At 44.0% G+C, this 16,850-nt stretch overlaps 1 protein-coding gene across 2 annotated transcripts in view; it reads left to right on the top strand.

The window, feature by feature from the left end:
• Positions 1-16,599, top strand: part of ikzf4 (IKAROS family zinc finger 4) — a 129,685-nt gene extending 113,086 nt beyond the window's left edge. Inside the window, exons 6-8 of one of the 2 annotated variants that reach the window (XM_085972819.1) lie at positions 8,542-8,691; positions 13,805-13,936; positions 15,875-16,599. In XM_085972819.1, the coding sequence (XP_085828945.1) occupies positions 8,542-8,691; positions 13,805-13,936; positions 15,875-16,599 (1,007 nt within the window). Of the gene's footprint in view, positions 1-8,541; positions 8,692-13,801; positions 13,937-15,874 lie in introns of both variants that reach the window. The other variant, XM_085972818.1, reaches the window with a different exon arrangement.
• The last annotated feature ends 251 nt before the right edge of the window (positions 16,600-16,850 follow it).

Raw genomic sequence — 16,850 nt, 5'->3', positions numbered from 1 at the left:
TTTAATATGCTCAGAGTCTCTGAAAACCAGTAGGCATTCCTAAAATGTATCTTTTTTTTAAAAGAGAGCTCTTTATCAACAATTTTTAGAGGTAGACTTTTTATTTCGCGCTCTGCAGTCACCAGTCATGTAAAAATGATAGCCAAAGCCATCTATTGAGTGCTTCAAATGGCTCCTTTTCATTCACATTTGTTTCTGATTCTGAACGTTTGCTGCTTTCAGCTTTGAATCTACAACATACAGAGAACTCTGTGATTGTTAGTCGCCTTATTTCAGGTGTATGCCGTCTTCTATTCGGGTATCTTAGACTTTCCATTTTATTCACCAGCTCTGAGATATTTTGAGCTTTGTCAATCTCGACAAAAACACAAGGTATCACTGGCTGTTCTGGGCTACAAAAGACCCGATCGCTCCCACCTCCAGTATTTGAAGCCATGATGTCTGATTTCCAGGATTGTGTTTCAGTTCAATATTTGAATAGCTAGGAGCATTATCCAAGGACACTGGCATCTTTGGAGTTTTTCCCCTTAATCCTCTTTCTCTTTCCCCCCCCCCCCCCCCCCCCTTTTAGCTTTAGTTAAATACAACCTTTTAACTTCTAATGTCGCCATGAATTCCTGTAGTTATTTGCAATGAGGGGAATACCTTTCCTCTCATTTCTCAAGCAGGATGGCTTCCAGCTTTGCTGGTAACTAAAGGCTTCTATATTTCATATGTATCACTTATTCAAAACAAATGCTAATCTCTTTTGACATTATACAGCCTTTTAGCTCCTCACTCATCTTCTACAAGGTCTTTGTGAACAAAGCATTAAAAGAAAATATCCAGTTTCATCTAAATTCCAGACATTCTGTGCAGGATAGAAAACCTAGAGTTCGTTTAAGCAGCTCTTCCAAGTGTTTTCCATCATTGTGTAGCATTTCTATACCCACATCAGGCAGGATTCTAAACTATACAGAGTAATTTTTTATTTATTCGTTCCTGGGATCTGGGCGTCGCTGGTAAGGCCAGCATTTAGTTCCCATCCCTAATTGCCCTCGAAGGTGGTGGTGAGCCGCCTCCTTGAACCGCTGCAGTCCGTGTGGTGAAGATACTCCCACAGTGCTGTTAGGGAGGGAGTTCCAGGATTTTGACCCAGTGACGATGAAGGAACGGTGATATATTTCCAAGTCAGAATGGTATATGACTTGGAGGTGGTGGTGTTCCCATGCGCCTGCTGCCCTTGTCCTTCTAGGTGGTAGAGGTCGCGGGTTTGAGAGCACCTGCGCTCAAGCTACTGGTAGACATCCCAGTTTTGAAAACCATGTCAAGGAGACAACCTCTAGGACCTGGACCGAGACTGGCCGAACCCTTATCATATTGGACTGCTCACCCAGCAGACAAGGAGATGTTGCTCCTGTCAGTCTGGGTTAGATTTAAATCCAGATCCCAGTGGTGAAGGCCAGTGTCTAATCCACTCCAGATCCCAGTGGTGAAGGCCAGTGTCTAATCCACTCCAGATCCCAGTGGTGAAAGGCCAGTGTCCAATCCACTGCACCTTCCAATCCCGTTTGTGTGCTGAAATTTAAAACTAACAATTTTCCTGCCGTGTGTACTTCATAGACGATTAAGAGTGTGTGCTCGTCCACATTCAGATCTGCATTGTCAATCACCTTCAAAGTATTTGATTAAATCTACTGGTGGCTCGCCTGTGGCATTGCTCACAGTGCGTCAGAATACATTGTTTTATGTAAACTAACATGACAAGAAATTAAGTTGTGTTTTTATTGGGGGGGGGGGGGGTTTGGCTCCAATTACATGATTGTGCTTATTTGTGTGGAAACTAAATCAGTTACCTTGATTATTATTAAAAGTTCATTTAGCAATGTAGTTAATTTTATTTTTTTTTAAAAAGGAAAGGCCAGGATGCTGAGAAAAATGGCAGGAAGGATGTTGCTGGTCACTGGAGGTCGGTTGTAGGAATTGCCTGTGGCAGACATGGGGTTGGTTGGTAGTCTTGGAAGGGTGATCCTGGGGTTTTGGAGTGGGTGATGGGATGTGGGAGCATTGACAAGGGTCTTGGTAAACTGGCAAAGGTTTTGCAGGATGTGGGAGCGCAGGGAAGGGCAGTCATGGGATTTAGGGGCACTGGGAAGGGGATACCAGGGAGTGGGAGAGCTGTGTTGTGATATGGCAGCACTGGGTGGCGTCCTGGTGTGTGGGAGAAAAGGGCTCTGGGATGTCGGTGTCTCCTGGGAGGGGACGGGGGCTTGGGGTGTGGGAGCACTGGGATGGCAGTGGCAGGGTGTGGGAGAGCATCGGTGGGGTGCTAGTGACCAAAGTGCAGTAATGGGAGTTTTCTTAGGTCAGCAATGGTGGGGGTATGCATCCTTGACACGGGAGTGGGAGCAGTGAGGACTGGCAGGAGGAATGGCAGAAGGTATGGGCTCACTGGGCAGGAAGAGTAAGGTCGCAGTAGAAGGGGGGGCAGAGAAGACGTGGCCCTGGCCTGGGGAAAAAGGGATTTGGGTTTCTTGAGGTTTTCCGAGGTCACTTAAGTAACCTGTTCTCTTTCTCGCCACACCACTGCAACAGGGGGAGAGGGGAGGGGAATCTGGTTGTGGATTTCAGGGATTACTCCCATAACATCGCTAATTTGTCGATCTGCAGCATTGCTTTTTTTGGGACAAATATCCTCACAGTTTGCGATAGCTCCTGGAAACATCAAATGATTTGATCCAGATCGTAATTTGCAGAGTGTATTTCCCATTCTTTGCAGGCAATACAACTTTTGCAAAAGCTTTTCCCAAAATGTCCTTTCAAAGAAGCGGTTTCGTGTTGTGATAGAATTTCTCCCAAAGTAAAGTGACACTGTTGCTGCAGGTTTTCTGTGAATGGACTGAGCAGGCTGCAGCTGTGCATTTCTGCTCATCTCTAACCTAACGCCACTGGATTGGAGAAATTGGTCTCTAGTTTTTATATGTTCTTTGCTTATTAAAATGAGCTCTACTGTATGTATAGCTTATATTTTAATAAGCAAAGAGCAGCTTCTACCGCAAGCTATTGAAATCTTGTTGTACTGTTGTAGCATGATGGAGCGGTTACAGCTGTATCTGCTGTGGCTGATGTGAAACTGTAGCATGTATACACTTAAAAATGAGTGTATAGCAACAGCCCCAATGAGTGTAACCAGTTCTCCTGGAAGAACAAGAAGTTGCGAACACGCATGCTGTTGAAACTCCTTAATGCTGGAAAGCTCAGGAGTGTAAACCGGAAGATTCAGACAAAAGTTAAACTGGAATATCTTCCAACGAGTTGAGAGCTGATGCAGAGTCGTTGTGGACGGGTGATTTGATTTACAGCGATGGTGTATGAAGACTGAATTTTGTGGTTGCACTGGAAGATGGGTTCAGGTATGCTCATCCTGGAGATGACTTATCATTTTGTTGGAATGGTTTGTCTGGTAAAGGCAATGATTAGCTGAGCCATATGCAGGAAACTTCGCGATATCTGGCACCGACGGGACCGAGCTGCTGCCGATCTATCAAAACTTCCGGATAGACCAGCGCTAATGTTGAAGGATACGGAGGTTTTCATCTCCGTATCTGACAACAAACACTGTTGCTTAGCAACAGCTTGTAAACACTCGGCCCGTACCTTGGAAGCGTCTCTGAAGCTGTTGCTAAGCTACAGAGACGCTTTCCAGAGCCTGACTGTTTTTATAAAAAAAAAAAAAATGCTAGGAGAAGAAAAAAAACCTAACCAAAACGGCTGCTGATTTCTGCCGTTAGATCGAGGTTTCCGGACATGCAACCTCCGGATAAACCAAAGTTTCCTGTATCCAGGTATATTGAGGCCAACTGTAGTGCCCCTACCGGTTGAGAGCAGCTAATTTAACAGACTGGGAACCGGACTTTGGACCTTCCTGCTTTGTCTGGTTGTTACTCACTGGATAAACTCATCAGGAGAGTGACTTAATGTACATTGTATTGGAAGATCTAAAAGTTAAATTCAGTGTTGATACAGCATGGAATGCAAAGTGTGTTTTTCTTTAAGAGGTGCTAGATTTCTTGATTTGATCGAGCCAGTAGTATTGAAATAACATTTTCTAAATAAAACTGATGAAGTGCCATTCCTGCCACTCTGCTAGGACCACTGTCTGGATGTGGATGGGCTGAACAGGCAGCAGCTACATGTTCTCACCCACCAACAGACTGGCCCATTTCTCGGGCACCGTGTGAAGAGTCTTGTGCCAGTCATTCCAACTGACCCAGAGAGAGAATGGTGGGCAGGAGTTTGAGCCAGCTAGATCAGGGAATTTGGAAACTAAACCGCTATTTTGTGAATGCCAGGTGGCAGATGAGCTCCACGCGGAATCTTTTGGCTGAAATTTCCACAATGCATCGACTTCACTTCACTTCAATGAAATGTCAGTCTTCTGGACTGAACTGAAAATGCCTTTAAATCCTGACTTTAGTCTTTTTGACCACTTGGAACACGTCAAGAAACTAGCACTTTGCAGACATGCCTGTACCCTTCTGTGGGCTGTGGTAGGAGTACTGTACAGTGTCAAAACAAGAAAGTACTACAAGTTAAATGATCTGTCATTTTACAAATTTATCTCTCTTTTGGAATCCACATTAAAAATGTCATAATCTTTTTATGGATGTCACTTCATATGATCTGGTTTGAAAATAGTCATTCCTTTTCACCGGTAATCAACTTGCACAGTAATCCCCATGTTAAAATTTAATTGAATTGCTTTATGACAATTAAAAGTTTGCTCATTATAGGGGGGGAAATCCAAATGCTGGAAATCTGAAATAAACACCCAAAATGCTGGGGTACACAACTGACAAAGGGGCCTACAGTGGAAAGGCATTATCTAGCTCGGCTCTTTTTTCAGAGACTGATGGACCTGATGTATTTCCAGCATTGTTTCTGCTCCATGGAGGGAAGGGAAGTGGAGAGAGAAAGAGGAATAAATCCCTCTACTTTCGTCCTAGTCCAGCTTGATGTCTCCGAGACTGGAGACTCAATGGGATGAACGAATTGGACTAGTATATATTGCTTGGAGGCTGAACATGCTGCACCACATTGGGGGAGGGGAAGGTTGTGTTTCTAAACACATCTGGATTTACTATCTGTTCAGTCTGTCGTACGTGTATGTAATTGAGTTTTGTTTCTCTCGCTAAGATAAGGATAATTGCAGGAGACTGCAAATCTAAACTGGAACTTACCTAGGGAAACAAAGTATAAACTTGAAGTGAAAACCGTGGTTGGGTCGGGAGCATGATTTTAAAAACACAGGCAAGATAGCGTGCAAGAGTGAATTGTCCAAAGAATTTCTGCTCTGAATAGAAGAATTTTTTAAAAAACACAAAAATTAACCACTTCCCAAAAATTGGCGTTCTATTTTGAATGGGTGCCTTTGAGCGGGTTGTGACAGAGCCCACATGAACAGTGACAAACCTTAGCGATCAAGCAGAAGAAAGATGAACAACTGTGCTCATTAAAGTTGTTAACTTCTCTTCCCAACTCCCTCCCCGCCCCCCAAAAGACAAAGCTTGTTGAGATTAAAACTTTAAAATGAGTGCCTATGTGGTTGTTTAAATCTGGATCTAACACTGTAGAAACTGGCCTGAAATATATATTTCACAGTATCTACATCACCAGGAACGGCAACTGCATTATAGAAGCATTCCCTGAAGTGGATCAACAATGTACATGCAGCATAAGTTAGCTGTGAGGCAGGAGTTTAAAATTCTCTAGCCAAGAGCGAGGTGTGCGAGCCCCACAATGACTCTTTGTTTTAAAAATAATCTCGCGCAGCCGATATTACACTGCAACTCTCCCCGACGCTGTCGGCTTTTACTCGGCAGTTTCCCTTGACTGCACAACTGGGCACTCCCTGATTCTTAATTGAAAAAGAACAATTATTGTAGAAGATACGAGAATGTGATTGAACCAGAGCAGCCAGTAGCTCCCACGCCACCTTTTATATTGCTGAACCTTTTCCAGTTATAGTATTTGTTCACGGTGCATGTGCAGTTGCTGCAAATTCACAATCATGATTTTGCCAGTCCATCCCTGATGTTGGGAAGACTTGTACCAACCAGATAGTGGAAACTGCAAAGCTGGCTTCAGTGAACATCCTGAGAAGCTGGCCTTCCCACAGCCACAGTCAACCTCGGTGCTGCTGGTGGCTGTTTGTTTGCATTTGCCAGCATCCAGTGGTTGGAGGCACCAAATGAAAAACTACTGTTCTCAGAAGATTATGATGTTACAGTGAGAGCATGAGGTTGTCTTCAATGGCACTTTTTGCTGTCGGAGATAACCCTGTAATATAAGGGGGGGGGGGGAGGGGGAATCAGCAGCTTTCAGTGGGTTGCTCAGCCGTTTTGGATGGAAGTGCATCAACATTTTAACCATATCCTATTGATTCCTCTTTGTGCTACAGTGCTCTTGATTGGATAGTAGGTGTGTGCAGTGGGAAGAATTGGGACATTTGTGGTATACAGTGGTAAATCAAACTGGTGCGTAAGGATTCGGGAAATTGAAGGCAACATAATTATACAGGGAATAGCAAAAAGAAATAACTTTTATCTGCTTGCTGTAGCTCAGATGCAGCTATCGATGGATGGTTAGTGTACATGTTTCTTTTTGTGTTGGTGTGAGGTAAGCAGTTTACCTACCACAGCAATTGAACCAATATTTGAAGGTAGGAAGAGTAGTTTTGGTGGTTATTGAAAGCAGGTTGGCTGTTAGTAACCGAGGGATTGGTGTTCCTTTGGAAATATATTGGGTATGGTGCACCTTGCACGGCAGGTGTACAAATGGCAAGCATCTCCTTAAATAATGTTTGTGCCTCACATGTTTTTCTACTTAACTTTTCATTTTGATATGAGCTGCTGCTTTCAATGACTGAAAGGTTAACATCAATTTGTTAAAAAATTGGCATCAAAGGATAGTGGCAATGATGGATAAGCCATACAATGATTAACACAGCTTCTGTGGGTAGGAAAAAGTTGACCAGTCTGATATGAACCTGTCGGTATCTGGTGAAAAAACAGTTTAGCCATCCATCATTTATCTAGCTGGACCACATCAATCGCCCACTACTCCAGGATCATCCGGGCTAATCTACGGCTTCTCTTCTCCACTACCACCCATCTCCTTAAACTCTTCACCCCTCACCTCCAACAAGTGCAAGGAACTCATTGACATCTTTGCCACTTAGATTGAGACCATCTGTGCAGCTGCCTCTGCTGCTTCCCCTTCCCTACCAAGCCAAACCCTAGCCCCGATCCTGCATCCTTCTTTAGTTTCTTTCCTAACTCCTCTCATGACCTCTCCAAGCCTAACTTGTCCATAAGACCAACCTCCTGCTCCCTTAACCCCATTGCCACTAAATTGCTGATGCTCAACTTCCCTTCCTGGCTCCCCTGCTAGCTGACATTTAAATGGTTCCCTTTTTTTCAGGTACTCTGTTTCTCTCCCTTTCAAAATCGCTGTCATCACCACCGCCCCCCCCCCCTCACCTACCCTTGACTGCCTCAGTCCTTGCAAACTACCGCTCAATCTCCAACCTCCCTATCCTCTTAAGTTCTTGTACGTGATGTCTCCTCCCAAATTCGTGCCCATCTTTCTCACAACTCCATGTTTGAATTTCTCAATCCGGTTTCTGCCCTTGCCACAGCACTGAAACAGCCCTAATCAAAGTCCCAAATAATATCCTCTGTGACTGTGACCATGGTGCATTATCTCTCCTCGTCCTCCTCGATCTCTCTGAAGATATAACGTCTTCTGCCTTGTACTCAACTGACCTAGTAACATAATTATGTATTCTACCTACTTTTTGCTGCTCGACAGTATTTTGACATGTTAAGTGTTGAATATACTGTTGCCCCCAGATTCTGTTCCATTTCACCATTGCCTGTTTCAGTCTTGGAAAGGATGCTGTCAAACCCATGTCTGTTCCCACTTATTGCAAACACTTCTCGAGATCAGAGCCTTGTGTATTTTGAATCTTAGGGGGTGTCCATTGTGTTACTGTGCACAGGGATTAAAAGTCACTTTAATTTGCAGAGATGCAGCTTTTCACATTGAATTACTTTGGTGCTCCTACGTGGTTTTCCATGCGCATGCATTACAATTCTATAAAATATCAATTGTTCTGACACGCTGCTCATTAGTAGCCTGTGAAATGTCAGCGCCGTGAAGAAAGAAGCTGGCACCTTTTCTATTCCTGTGATGTGCATATCTGAATCTTGTGACTTGAGGGGGCTGTATTAGGGTGATGGGCTGGAACTGAAAATGTTGTCTGAGATGAGATGAAAAACTGAAAATGCTAGAAATCTGGGGGGAAAAAGGAAATGATGAAGGGTTTCTGCTTGGAATGTTAATCTGTCTCTTCTCCGATACTGTTGAACTGTTGCATATTTCCAGCATTTTCTGTTTTCATTTCATATATTGTGCCCAATTCAATGCGGCATCATAGATTTGAAATCTGACTTCTTACACGACCTAATGCTTATCTGCTAATTTTGTGTCTCTTTCTAGTCTCCTCTCCCACTGTCGGCAAACCTTATAAATGTAATTACTGTGGGCGGAGTTACAAGCAGCAGAGTTCGCTGGAGGAGCACAAGGAACGCTGTCACAACTACCTGCAGAGTCTGAATGCTGAGCCCCCACAGCCATCTACTCAGCAAGGTCTGTAACCAGCAGTGCCACAGTTAGCCTGGGGCAGCAAGGACTATACCTAGCAGTGCCACAGTTAGCCAAGGATAGTGAGACCTGTAACCAGCAGTGGCATATCCTCATAATAATTGTAGTGTTGCATAGTTATCTGGTCAGCAAGAGCTTTACCTTGGGACTGCCCATTACTCCGATACATTGCTGTGTATTTAATGTTTGAAACTGTGTGTTTTGTAATTCAGGTATCATTCACACACCACAGGAACTTGTCCAATCTTGATTTGGGTTCTATAGAATGGTTCTGGGGGATCATTTTGTTTTTTAATGGCATCATCAGGGTCACCTCTCGAGTGACAACCCCTCCCTGTGTATATTTAAAAAATAAAAAAAAACTCTATAAAGGTCCAGGAGCTGCCCAATAGTCCAGTTAACAAACGGCATGTTAAACCGTTGTGCTACCTGATCCTCCAGTCGTGAATTCACGCAACAATTGTCTGGAAAGGTTGTTGGAATGTGTCAGCAAGGGGGCATATTGGGAGCAGTGTGGCCAATGTCTGATGCACATCCGAGGTACCGGGGCCCCGACACAGAACAGAACAACATTTTAACAGGGATGTGTTTCAGAGCAGTGGCTCCAATCTGATAATGCGAGGATGGGTCACAGTATGTATGGATAGAATGTCCAGGTTGGATTTAATTTGATTGAGTTTAAATCGGCTAGTTTTATCCTCTCTACCACGTGAGGTTCATGATCCTGAATATCTGCATTGTTTTGAGCTGGGTCTAAAGTACTGCCCCTTGTTCCTGATCGGGATGTTAAAGTAGTCCTTAATGAGCTGATGGACCCATTATTGAAACTTCTTCAAACACATGATTTTAAGCTTCTTAATTGTAAACCAGTGTTACTTCCCGGGCTTTTCTTAATCAGGTTTCCTTTGACAGTGTCTGTAAGGTAGCTATGTGGACTTCTTGCACGTTTACCAGACATTACTGTTGAAATTTGGCCAACATTCAGGTTTTTCTCCACTCTGTTTGGCAGCAGAGCTTGTAGCATAGAGTTAGGGCCTTTCTCCCTCCTCAGTTGGTGGTACTGTACTGTGTAACTCCTGTGGTGTGTGAGGGGCGCCTGAATGATGAAGCCCCTACAAGGTAATCTTACTTCATCATTCTTTGAGTTACAGCATTCCTTGTACACCACCATCCCCTCTCCATTATTTTTGTTTTTATGGTTGGGGAATTTTATGGGGAATCATTTTTAGGTTACCATAGATCAAAAAGAACCGAGTTATTGCACAGATCCTGGAACTTTTGCACAGCGTGGGAGCAGGATGTCACATGAGGGGTGCTCTCAATGATGTCACGATCAAAGAAAGTGTGATTTCCAGGACCAATCCAGATTGGACAAGTCCCTCTGGTGTGTGAGGGATGCTACCCTGCAAAGACTGTACAAGGTAGGTCATTTTTCTTTGCCTGTGACTCCCATATTGAGGCATTCCTGATTTCAGCAATGTTGGAGGAGTCTCTGTCAAGAGGCTAGGCATTTCTCACAGGAACAGAAAAATGAATGCCACTCTGGGCCGCTTGTATCTCTCGAGACTTGGGAGCATGTTAACTTATCCACCACCCTCTGAATCAGGGAGTGGGGCGTGGCTGGTGCTACAAGGAAGAGGCGAGACCATAAATGGCGAAGTGTGACACTGCATAAGTAATTGTTTTGATGAACTATAAAAGGTTATGCTCTGTGTGGTTGAATACACCAAACAATACTATACATCAGCCTAGAAATTACTGTTTGCAATATTATCTGGGGGTTACGGTAGTGTAGTGGTTATGGCTCTGACGAGTAACCAAGGTGATGACTTCAAATCCCACCATGGCATTTTGTGAAAATGAATTCCGTAAATTGTGAGCTGGCACCAGAAAAAAATGACCAGATTGTTGTAAAAACCCAACTGGTTCACTGATGTCCTTCGGGGAGGGGCCTGCCACCCCTACCCGGTCTGGTCTATGCCTAACTCCATTCCCCCATTACATGGTTGACCCTTGATGTCTTCTATGGCTGGGCAAGAAATGCTGCCTTGCCAGTGTTGCCAACATCACCAGGACACATTTTTTTTAAATATACAAAAGCTTAATGAGTTAATGTGATATTCCTTTTGTATGCTGTTTTTAAATTAAGCATTTAATTTTGTCTTGTATGCTCATGTCACAAACAGTAATTTGTGGGCTGTTGTGCTTCCATCAATGCAAGTTCACAACTATTTATGCAGTAGATTTAGTATCTCATTTCCAGTATTAATAAATGCAGTCTGTAAACTGGTTCAATTCTGCTGTTAATATAGTGAACTCTCGCAATAATGTGGTGTTTGGGAATCTGCTAAATAGCGTATTATAGTGAACGAGTAGAGTTTTACCAAGATTCCTGTCGCTGTCACTTTGATGGTTCACACCAGTTTTCTTGTATATTTTTCTTCGTGAAGTTTGTATCTACTGACCCTTACTAATGACGATGTCAGAATATTGATAACTCCATTTCTGCAGATAAAAATGTAAAATTTGAGATTGCTGTACACTCTTAGAGATTGGTTTCTATGTACTGCTGTGCAATCAGGCAGTTCAATTTTATATCGCTAGTTTTCATGGATTCAGGTCACCACTTGTTTGCTGTCTACCAGCTCTAAAATTGCAGACCTTTCAGAAGTAGGTGTGTTAAAGCTTTCTTCTTTCCAGGTAGGGTTCAAGTGGTTGGGTTCACATCCCTACTGACTGGTGGCACTTTTGCAGCCGACCATTAACCACTCTCCTGACCACTGTACGTTTTAAACTTTGGTTTTATGTATGCCTAAAGCCACAAAGCCAAAGAAAATGCATGTGTCTCGCTCCAGCTGACTCTCAAATATAATTCAATATTTGCACCTAATGGTACAGCTTAAATCTTTCACTATGAAATGCAGTCCAGCTCGCAACATAATTTAATAAAATACACTGATGTGATGTTGTAGATTATAGTACTACTGATAGTCAGGTACCAGATAGCTAGTATAGAAGATAAAAGGCAGTTGGCTGCTAAAATTGGCCTCAGCCACCCGTTTAGGGAGCGGAAATATCAGTCATGGTTCCTGCTTCTGATTGCTATCCAGTGGTCTCGACAACAAAATACTGTGTGTGGATATAGGATGAGGACGGTCATATACCCTACTGACATTCAATCTAGGCTTATGCATGAAGAATGGCCACTTGGCTGAGGTACTGGCGGGCTGCCTTTGTCAACATACTTGAATTACATGCTGGGTTTTTGTCTTTGAAATGTGCATGAGATTTCTGCATGAAATATTTTCTTTAATGAAGAGCGAGAGCAAGCCCTCCAGTACCTGCATAGGATGCCCACCGTATCCCAGCATGAGTCAGTGACTTCAGGAGAGGTTGGGTGGAGGGGGGAAATCGAATGAAAATTGGGATCAACCCACCAGTAGTACCAAAATGGAGAGCATACTGAACATCGCAGCAACTCTATCGAAAAATACCTGCCGTTAACTAGGTCCAGTAGCTGTGTTTGTCTTAAATATATGTTTTACACTATAACCATGTTGAAGACTTTGGAGCAGATCTTCCATTACTAATATTTAATACATTACTGGTTTTGTTCACACAGTACTAAGTTAACAGCCAAAGACTGAAATTAAGAAATCTGTTTACTACCTGAAAGCTGGCCTTCTGGTTTACAATGAAGTTTAAATCTAGTATCGAATATAGTTTTCCCCCCCCCCCCCCCCCCCCCCTTCTGCCAATTTTCTTGCTTTTCCCCTAATCTACTACTACTGAAGGGATTGACTCCTTGCTGGAGTACTTTTCTACGGGTGCTGGCCAGTTGGCTGCTATTTGTGAGAGTCAAGACGGGGATTGTGATTTAGGAGCAGGAACCCTGGCTGTCTCTTTCTCTCTTTCCACCCCCAGCTGTGACAGCCCCTCCAAACCAGGAATCGAGCCTGGGACCCAAGTCAGCTCATCACTGAACTGTTGGGAGAGCCAAACTCTGTATTTTTAATGGAACAAACTACGGTATTAATACTACAACTGCAAAATTCTAATGACCAATGCAAATTTGCAGCTATTGTCTTATTCACAGCTTTGTAGGAAACTGGGAAGGCCTTGGGGAGGTCAGTGGTGAAGGAGCGTTAATGTGTTAGCAATAGGGATCAGGTGTTCTAATCTTTTCATGTTCTTCCTTTACCTTTTGAACCTTGGTGGCAATTGAATGTCCTCAATAGTGACTGTGTAAAATTTGTTTTTAAACACTTGGTGCGAACAAAGGTTTCTCCTCATTTGTTCAACCTCCATAAACTTTTTATTTTTGTTGAACTGTTTCAAATGAATTTAGTTCTCATCAAGGTGAAAGATGTCCGTGCTGGGGAGTGGAGCACTTTTTCCACTTTAGTCACCCAGTATCGGTATCGAGCACACCCGGGTAAGCCTGTTCTGTTCCTTTAGTGCTTCAGCATCACCTGTGAGAATGTTTCCACTTTCCACACCAGCAATTATTATGGCCTGTTTGAGATTGCCAATAAATGTCGAATTAGGGGCAATTTTGTGCTGTGGGCCTATGGCTACTTGAAACTGGGTTGAGGCTGTCCAAACTCCTTTCACATAGGACCTAGTTAAAGACATGGCGCTGCTCAAACAGGGTAAATCGATGACCTGTAACTGCATTGAGAATGCACGCCACATGGAGTGAATGCTGTGAGTGCACTCAATGTGGGCTAGGGTTCAAGCTGCACATCTCGTATACTGCACCGTGCTCTTTTATATAAAAAAAAACTAAAATGCATTCTGCTTGTACGCCACCTTCCGGAAAATTACAATTAAGAGCTGGCAAAACTATGGAATTGCCGACAGTTTGTCGGTCTCTTTAATTGTGGCGCAAATGCGCAAAATGCCTCGTAAAGTGTATTGGAGCTCTGATTATTTTTGTTGCCAAAGTGGAATTGGTTAACAAGAATTTAAACGGTTGTGCGGTATAAAATGATCGCTAAAGCTGGTTCGAAGCAAGTTCCATTGTTATTCCCAATGCTGCCTGTACAATGTGCATCAGTTGATCACCAGATTTTAGGGTGCTTTCTCTCATCAGCAGGGGAGGAGAGCCGTGACATGGATGTGATGCCTGACCATATCCTTCAGCCAGCCCCTGACAGGCCTTCTTTTATAGATAGGCTTGCTAACAGCATTGCAAAGCGAAAAAGATCTACTCCGCAGAAATTTGTGGGTAAGAGCTTCTGTGTTTTTTTTTTAATGTCCCAAAAGGACAGTGGAGGGTTAGGTTATTGTACAACTGTGTTTTTCCATGTCTTAGTCCTGACCAATGCTTTTCCCCTCGGCAATTTAAATGTTTTCCTATATTTGCAACTAAATTAAGGGGGAACTCAACCCTACAAGGAGCAAACTGGATGATGCAGTTGATTGTACTGGATCCAGTGCATTCTGCATAATCCACCATGGTGATCTGGCCGCATAAAGTCTTGGTTTTGCTTTACAGTTTTATGCAGAATTCTGGCTCTTGGGGGGTGTGTGTGTGTGTGGACTTTCAACAAAGTTGCAAATGCTTAGTAACCTTTTAAGAAGTAAAAGCTTCATTTTTGTCGTAGAATTTTCTTTTTGTTTGGGTGTTGAGCTCCATTTTCTTTTTATGCATTTTTTATTTAATATCAGATTAAGAGAGAGCCTTGAAAGTTCTTGTGTTGGGCTTAAACACATGGGCCTAGAAATTCGGTGGGCTGCGCCACCAGATAGCGCCCAAAGAGGGCACTTAGTGGCTTTAGCGCCACTGGCCACGCCCCCCGTGAAATTTAGCGGGGCGCTAATGGCGGCGTTGGCCTGTAGCGCTGCGCCACCACCGATGACGTCATCGGTGTGCGCAGCGCCCCGCTACCGCCCCAATCGCAATATTGGGTCGCGCCCCCCCGCTGTAACGCTGGTCGCAATCTGTGACCAGTTCAGGGGGGCCGACCTGCGGCGGTAGTGGCGCTAATTAAAGGGGAGGTGCGGGGCGGCCATTTTTTTTGCTGGCCACCTGCCAGCACCTCCTCGCGCCGGCCTCCTGAGCCCCCCGGGCAGTGCCGGCTGTGTCCCAAGAGCCCGGCACCTCTCCTCGGTGCCGGGCTCTTTTGCCGGCACTCTCGATCTCTGATCGCGCTGGTGCAGGCCCCTCCCCTTTAAGAAGGGGAGGAAGGCCTGCCGTGCCGCAGCGTGTGGCGCTGCGGCACGTTGTGCTGCGATATTCAGTTTCAGCGCCCCAAGAGGGACGCGGGGCGCCTCGAGCAGCGCCCCGCTTCCATTTGGGGCGCTGAAACTGAATATCGCGCTGGCGCAATCAGCTCCTTCCGGGGCGGAACTTCCGGCGAGCTGGGCGCCACCGAATTTCTAGGCCATGGTATTTAATTGGTCTTGATTAATTCCACCCCTAAATTGGAGATTTTTATATTCAGTCCTCTGAGGAAAGGGCCCAATTTTAATATCCAACGTCCAAATGAAAAGGTATTTCAACCATCCACTGTCCAAACAAAATGCTATCGATTAGGAACTTTTGAGACTTCCTAAATTGGGAGGAATCCTGTTTGTTTTTGAGGTTTACTATCACTGGCAGGTAGAAGTGAGAGAGATCTCCCTGGTTGTTTTAGGTTTTATTTATAGTTTAAATTATTTTTGTTCCAGCGCTAGTTTAAAGTTACATTCCTGACCCACTCTAAATTAAGTTTGGCTGGTCCATATTCCACTGGTCAGTAAATAGCCTAGGTCTCCTTTTGTAAGCTTGTGATTTCAAAGTGCTTTGCTTTTCCTGATGTCTTCATTGTGATGGTGAAACATGCAGGCCAACCAGAGTTTGGCACTCCTTGATCCTAAACTTTGACAGGGTCAGGATAATGCCAAGAGGATGTTGCCTTGACCATTTGTGTTTCTGAATGAATATCAAAGCAGCTTTCTTTTAATTCGTTTTAACTATTGCACTGCTGACATTGTAATAGAATTTGAAAACAGACGGTTTCAATTGTTACCATTCCTGAAACCAGAATTGTGAAATTTGGTACTGATTTTATTTACAATATATTGATCCAACAGAATTATAAATTAAATTACCTTTAACCTCCCTTCCTTGCCGATTATTTTCTGTGTTTTCTGATTTTAAACTCTAATCCTTTCTTTTCAGGTGATAAACACATGCGCCTCAACCTATCTGATGTTCACTTTGAGATGAACTCCAATTTTGAGAAGGATGTAGAGATGATGGCTCCTCACCCCATGGACCAGAATTTGGGCAGTGCGCTGTCCTATCTAGGAACAGAAGCAATGAGGCCTCCAAGGCTCCCCATGACCAGTTGCATGCCAGAGATCACGCCAGTGATCAGTGCTGTCTACTCCCATGTACATCCCATCCACAGCCGAGCTGAGGCGCAGGGAAGTCGAGAGGCAGCAGAAGGTCACGAAGACGTGCCAGAACATCTGAATTCTAGAGCAAAAAACCAACTGGTAGAGCTTGGAGTGTCTCCGAGCAATGGTTGTCATGATTCCACAGATACAGAAAGCAGCCACGAAGACAGGAATGCCCATACTTTCCCTAGTAACTATGCCACAAGGCAAAGCCCGGCCTATTCCAAAGAGGACCCAAAGGCACAGGAGCCTCCATCATCTGCCAAAGCAGCTCAAAGCTCAGCCAAAGAGGTCCTAAGAGTCTTAAATGAAGATGGAGAACAAGTTAAGGCTTATAAGTGTAACCACTGCCGGGTTCTCTTTCTTGACCACGTAATGTTTACCATACACATGGGTTGCCATGGATTCAGAGACCCTTTTGAGTGCAACATCTGCGGCCACCACAGCCAGGATCGGTACGAATTCTCCTCGCACATTGTCCGAGGAGAGCACAAAGTGAGTTAGAGAGGGCCACATGGACTATACTTTTCTACTCCCCTTGCACTGACTTCATCTAAAGAAGGAGGTGTTCTTACTAGGGTTGGACAAGATAATTGTTTTCAGGGATTAATCTACAGAATAAACTGGGGTTAAATTTGGCTCCATTTTCCAATTAAAACTAAATGTTCCCCATCTGGAATTTTTTGTTGTATCTTTGACACAAAGATGCTAACCTTAAATGCTATTTAGTTGAACTTCAATGGAGAAAAAAGATC

Source organism: Somniosus microcephalus, chromosome 33, assembly GCF_052327205.1.
Source record: "Somniosus microcephalus isolate GS21.2 chromosome 33, FLI_Smic_1.0, whole genome shotgun sequence".
NCBI classification, from domain to species: Eukaryota; Metazoa; Chordata; class Chondrichthyes; order Squaliformes; family Somniosidae; genus Somniosus; species Somniosus microcephalus.
Note: the sequence above shows the minus strand (reverse complement) of the source record. Positions and strands in the feature narration are given on the sequence as shown.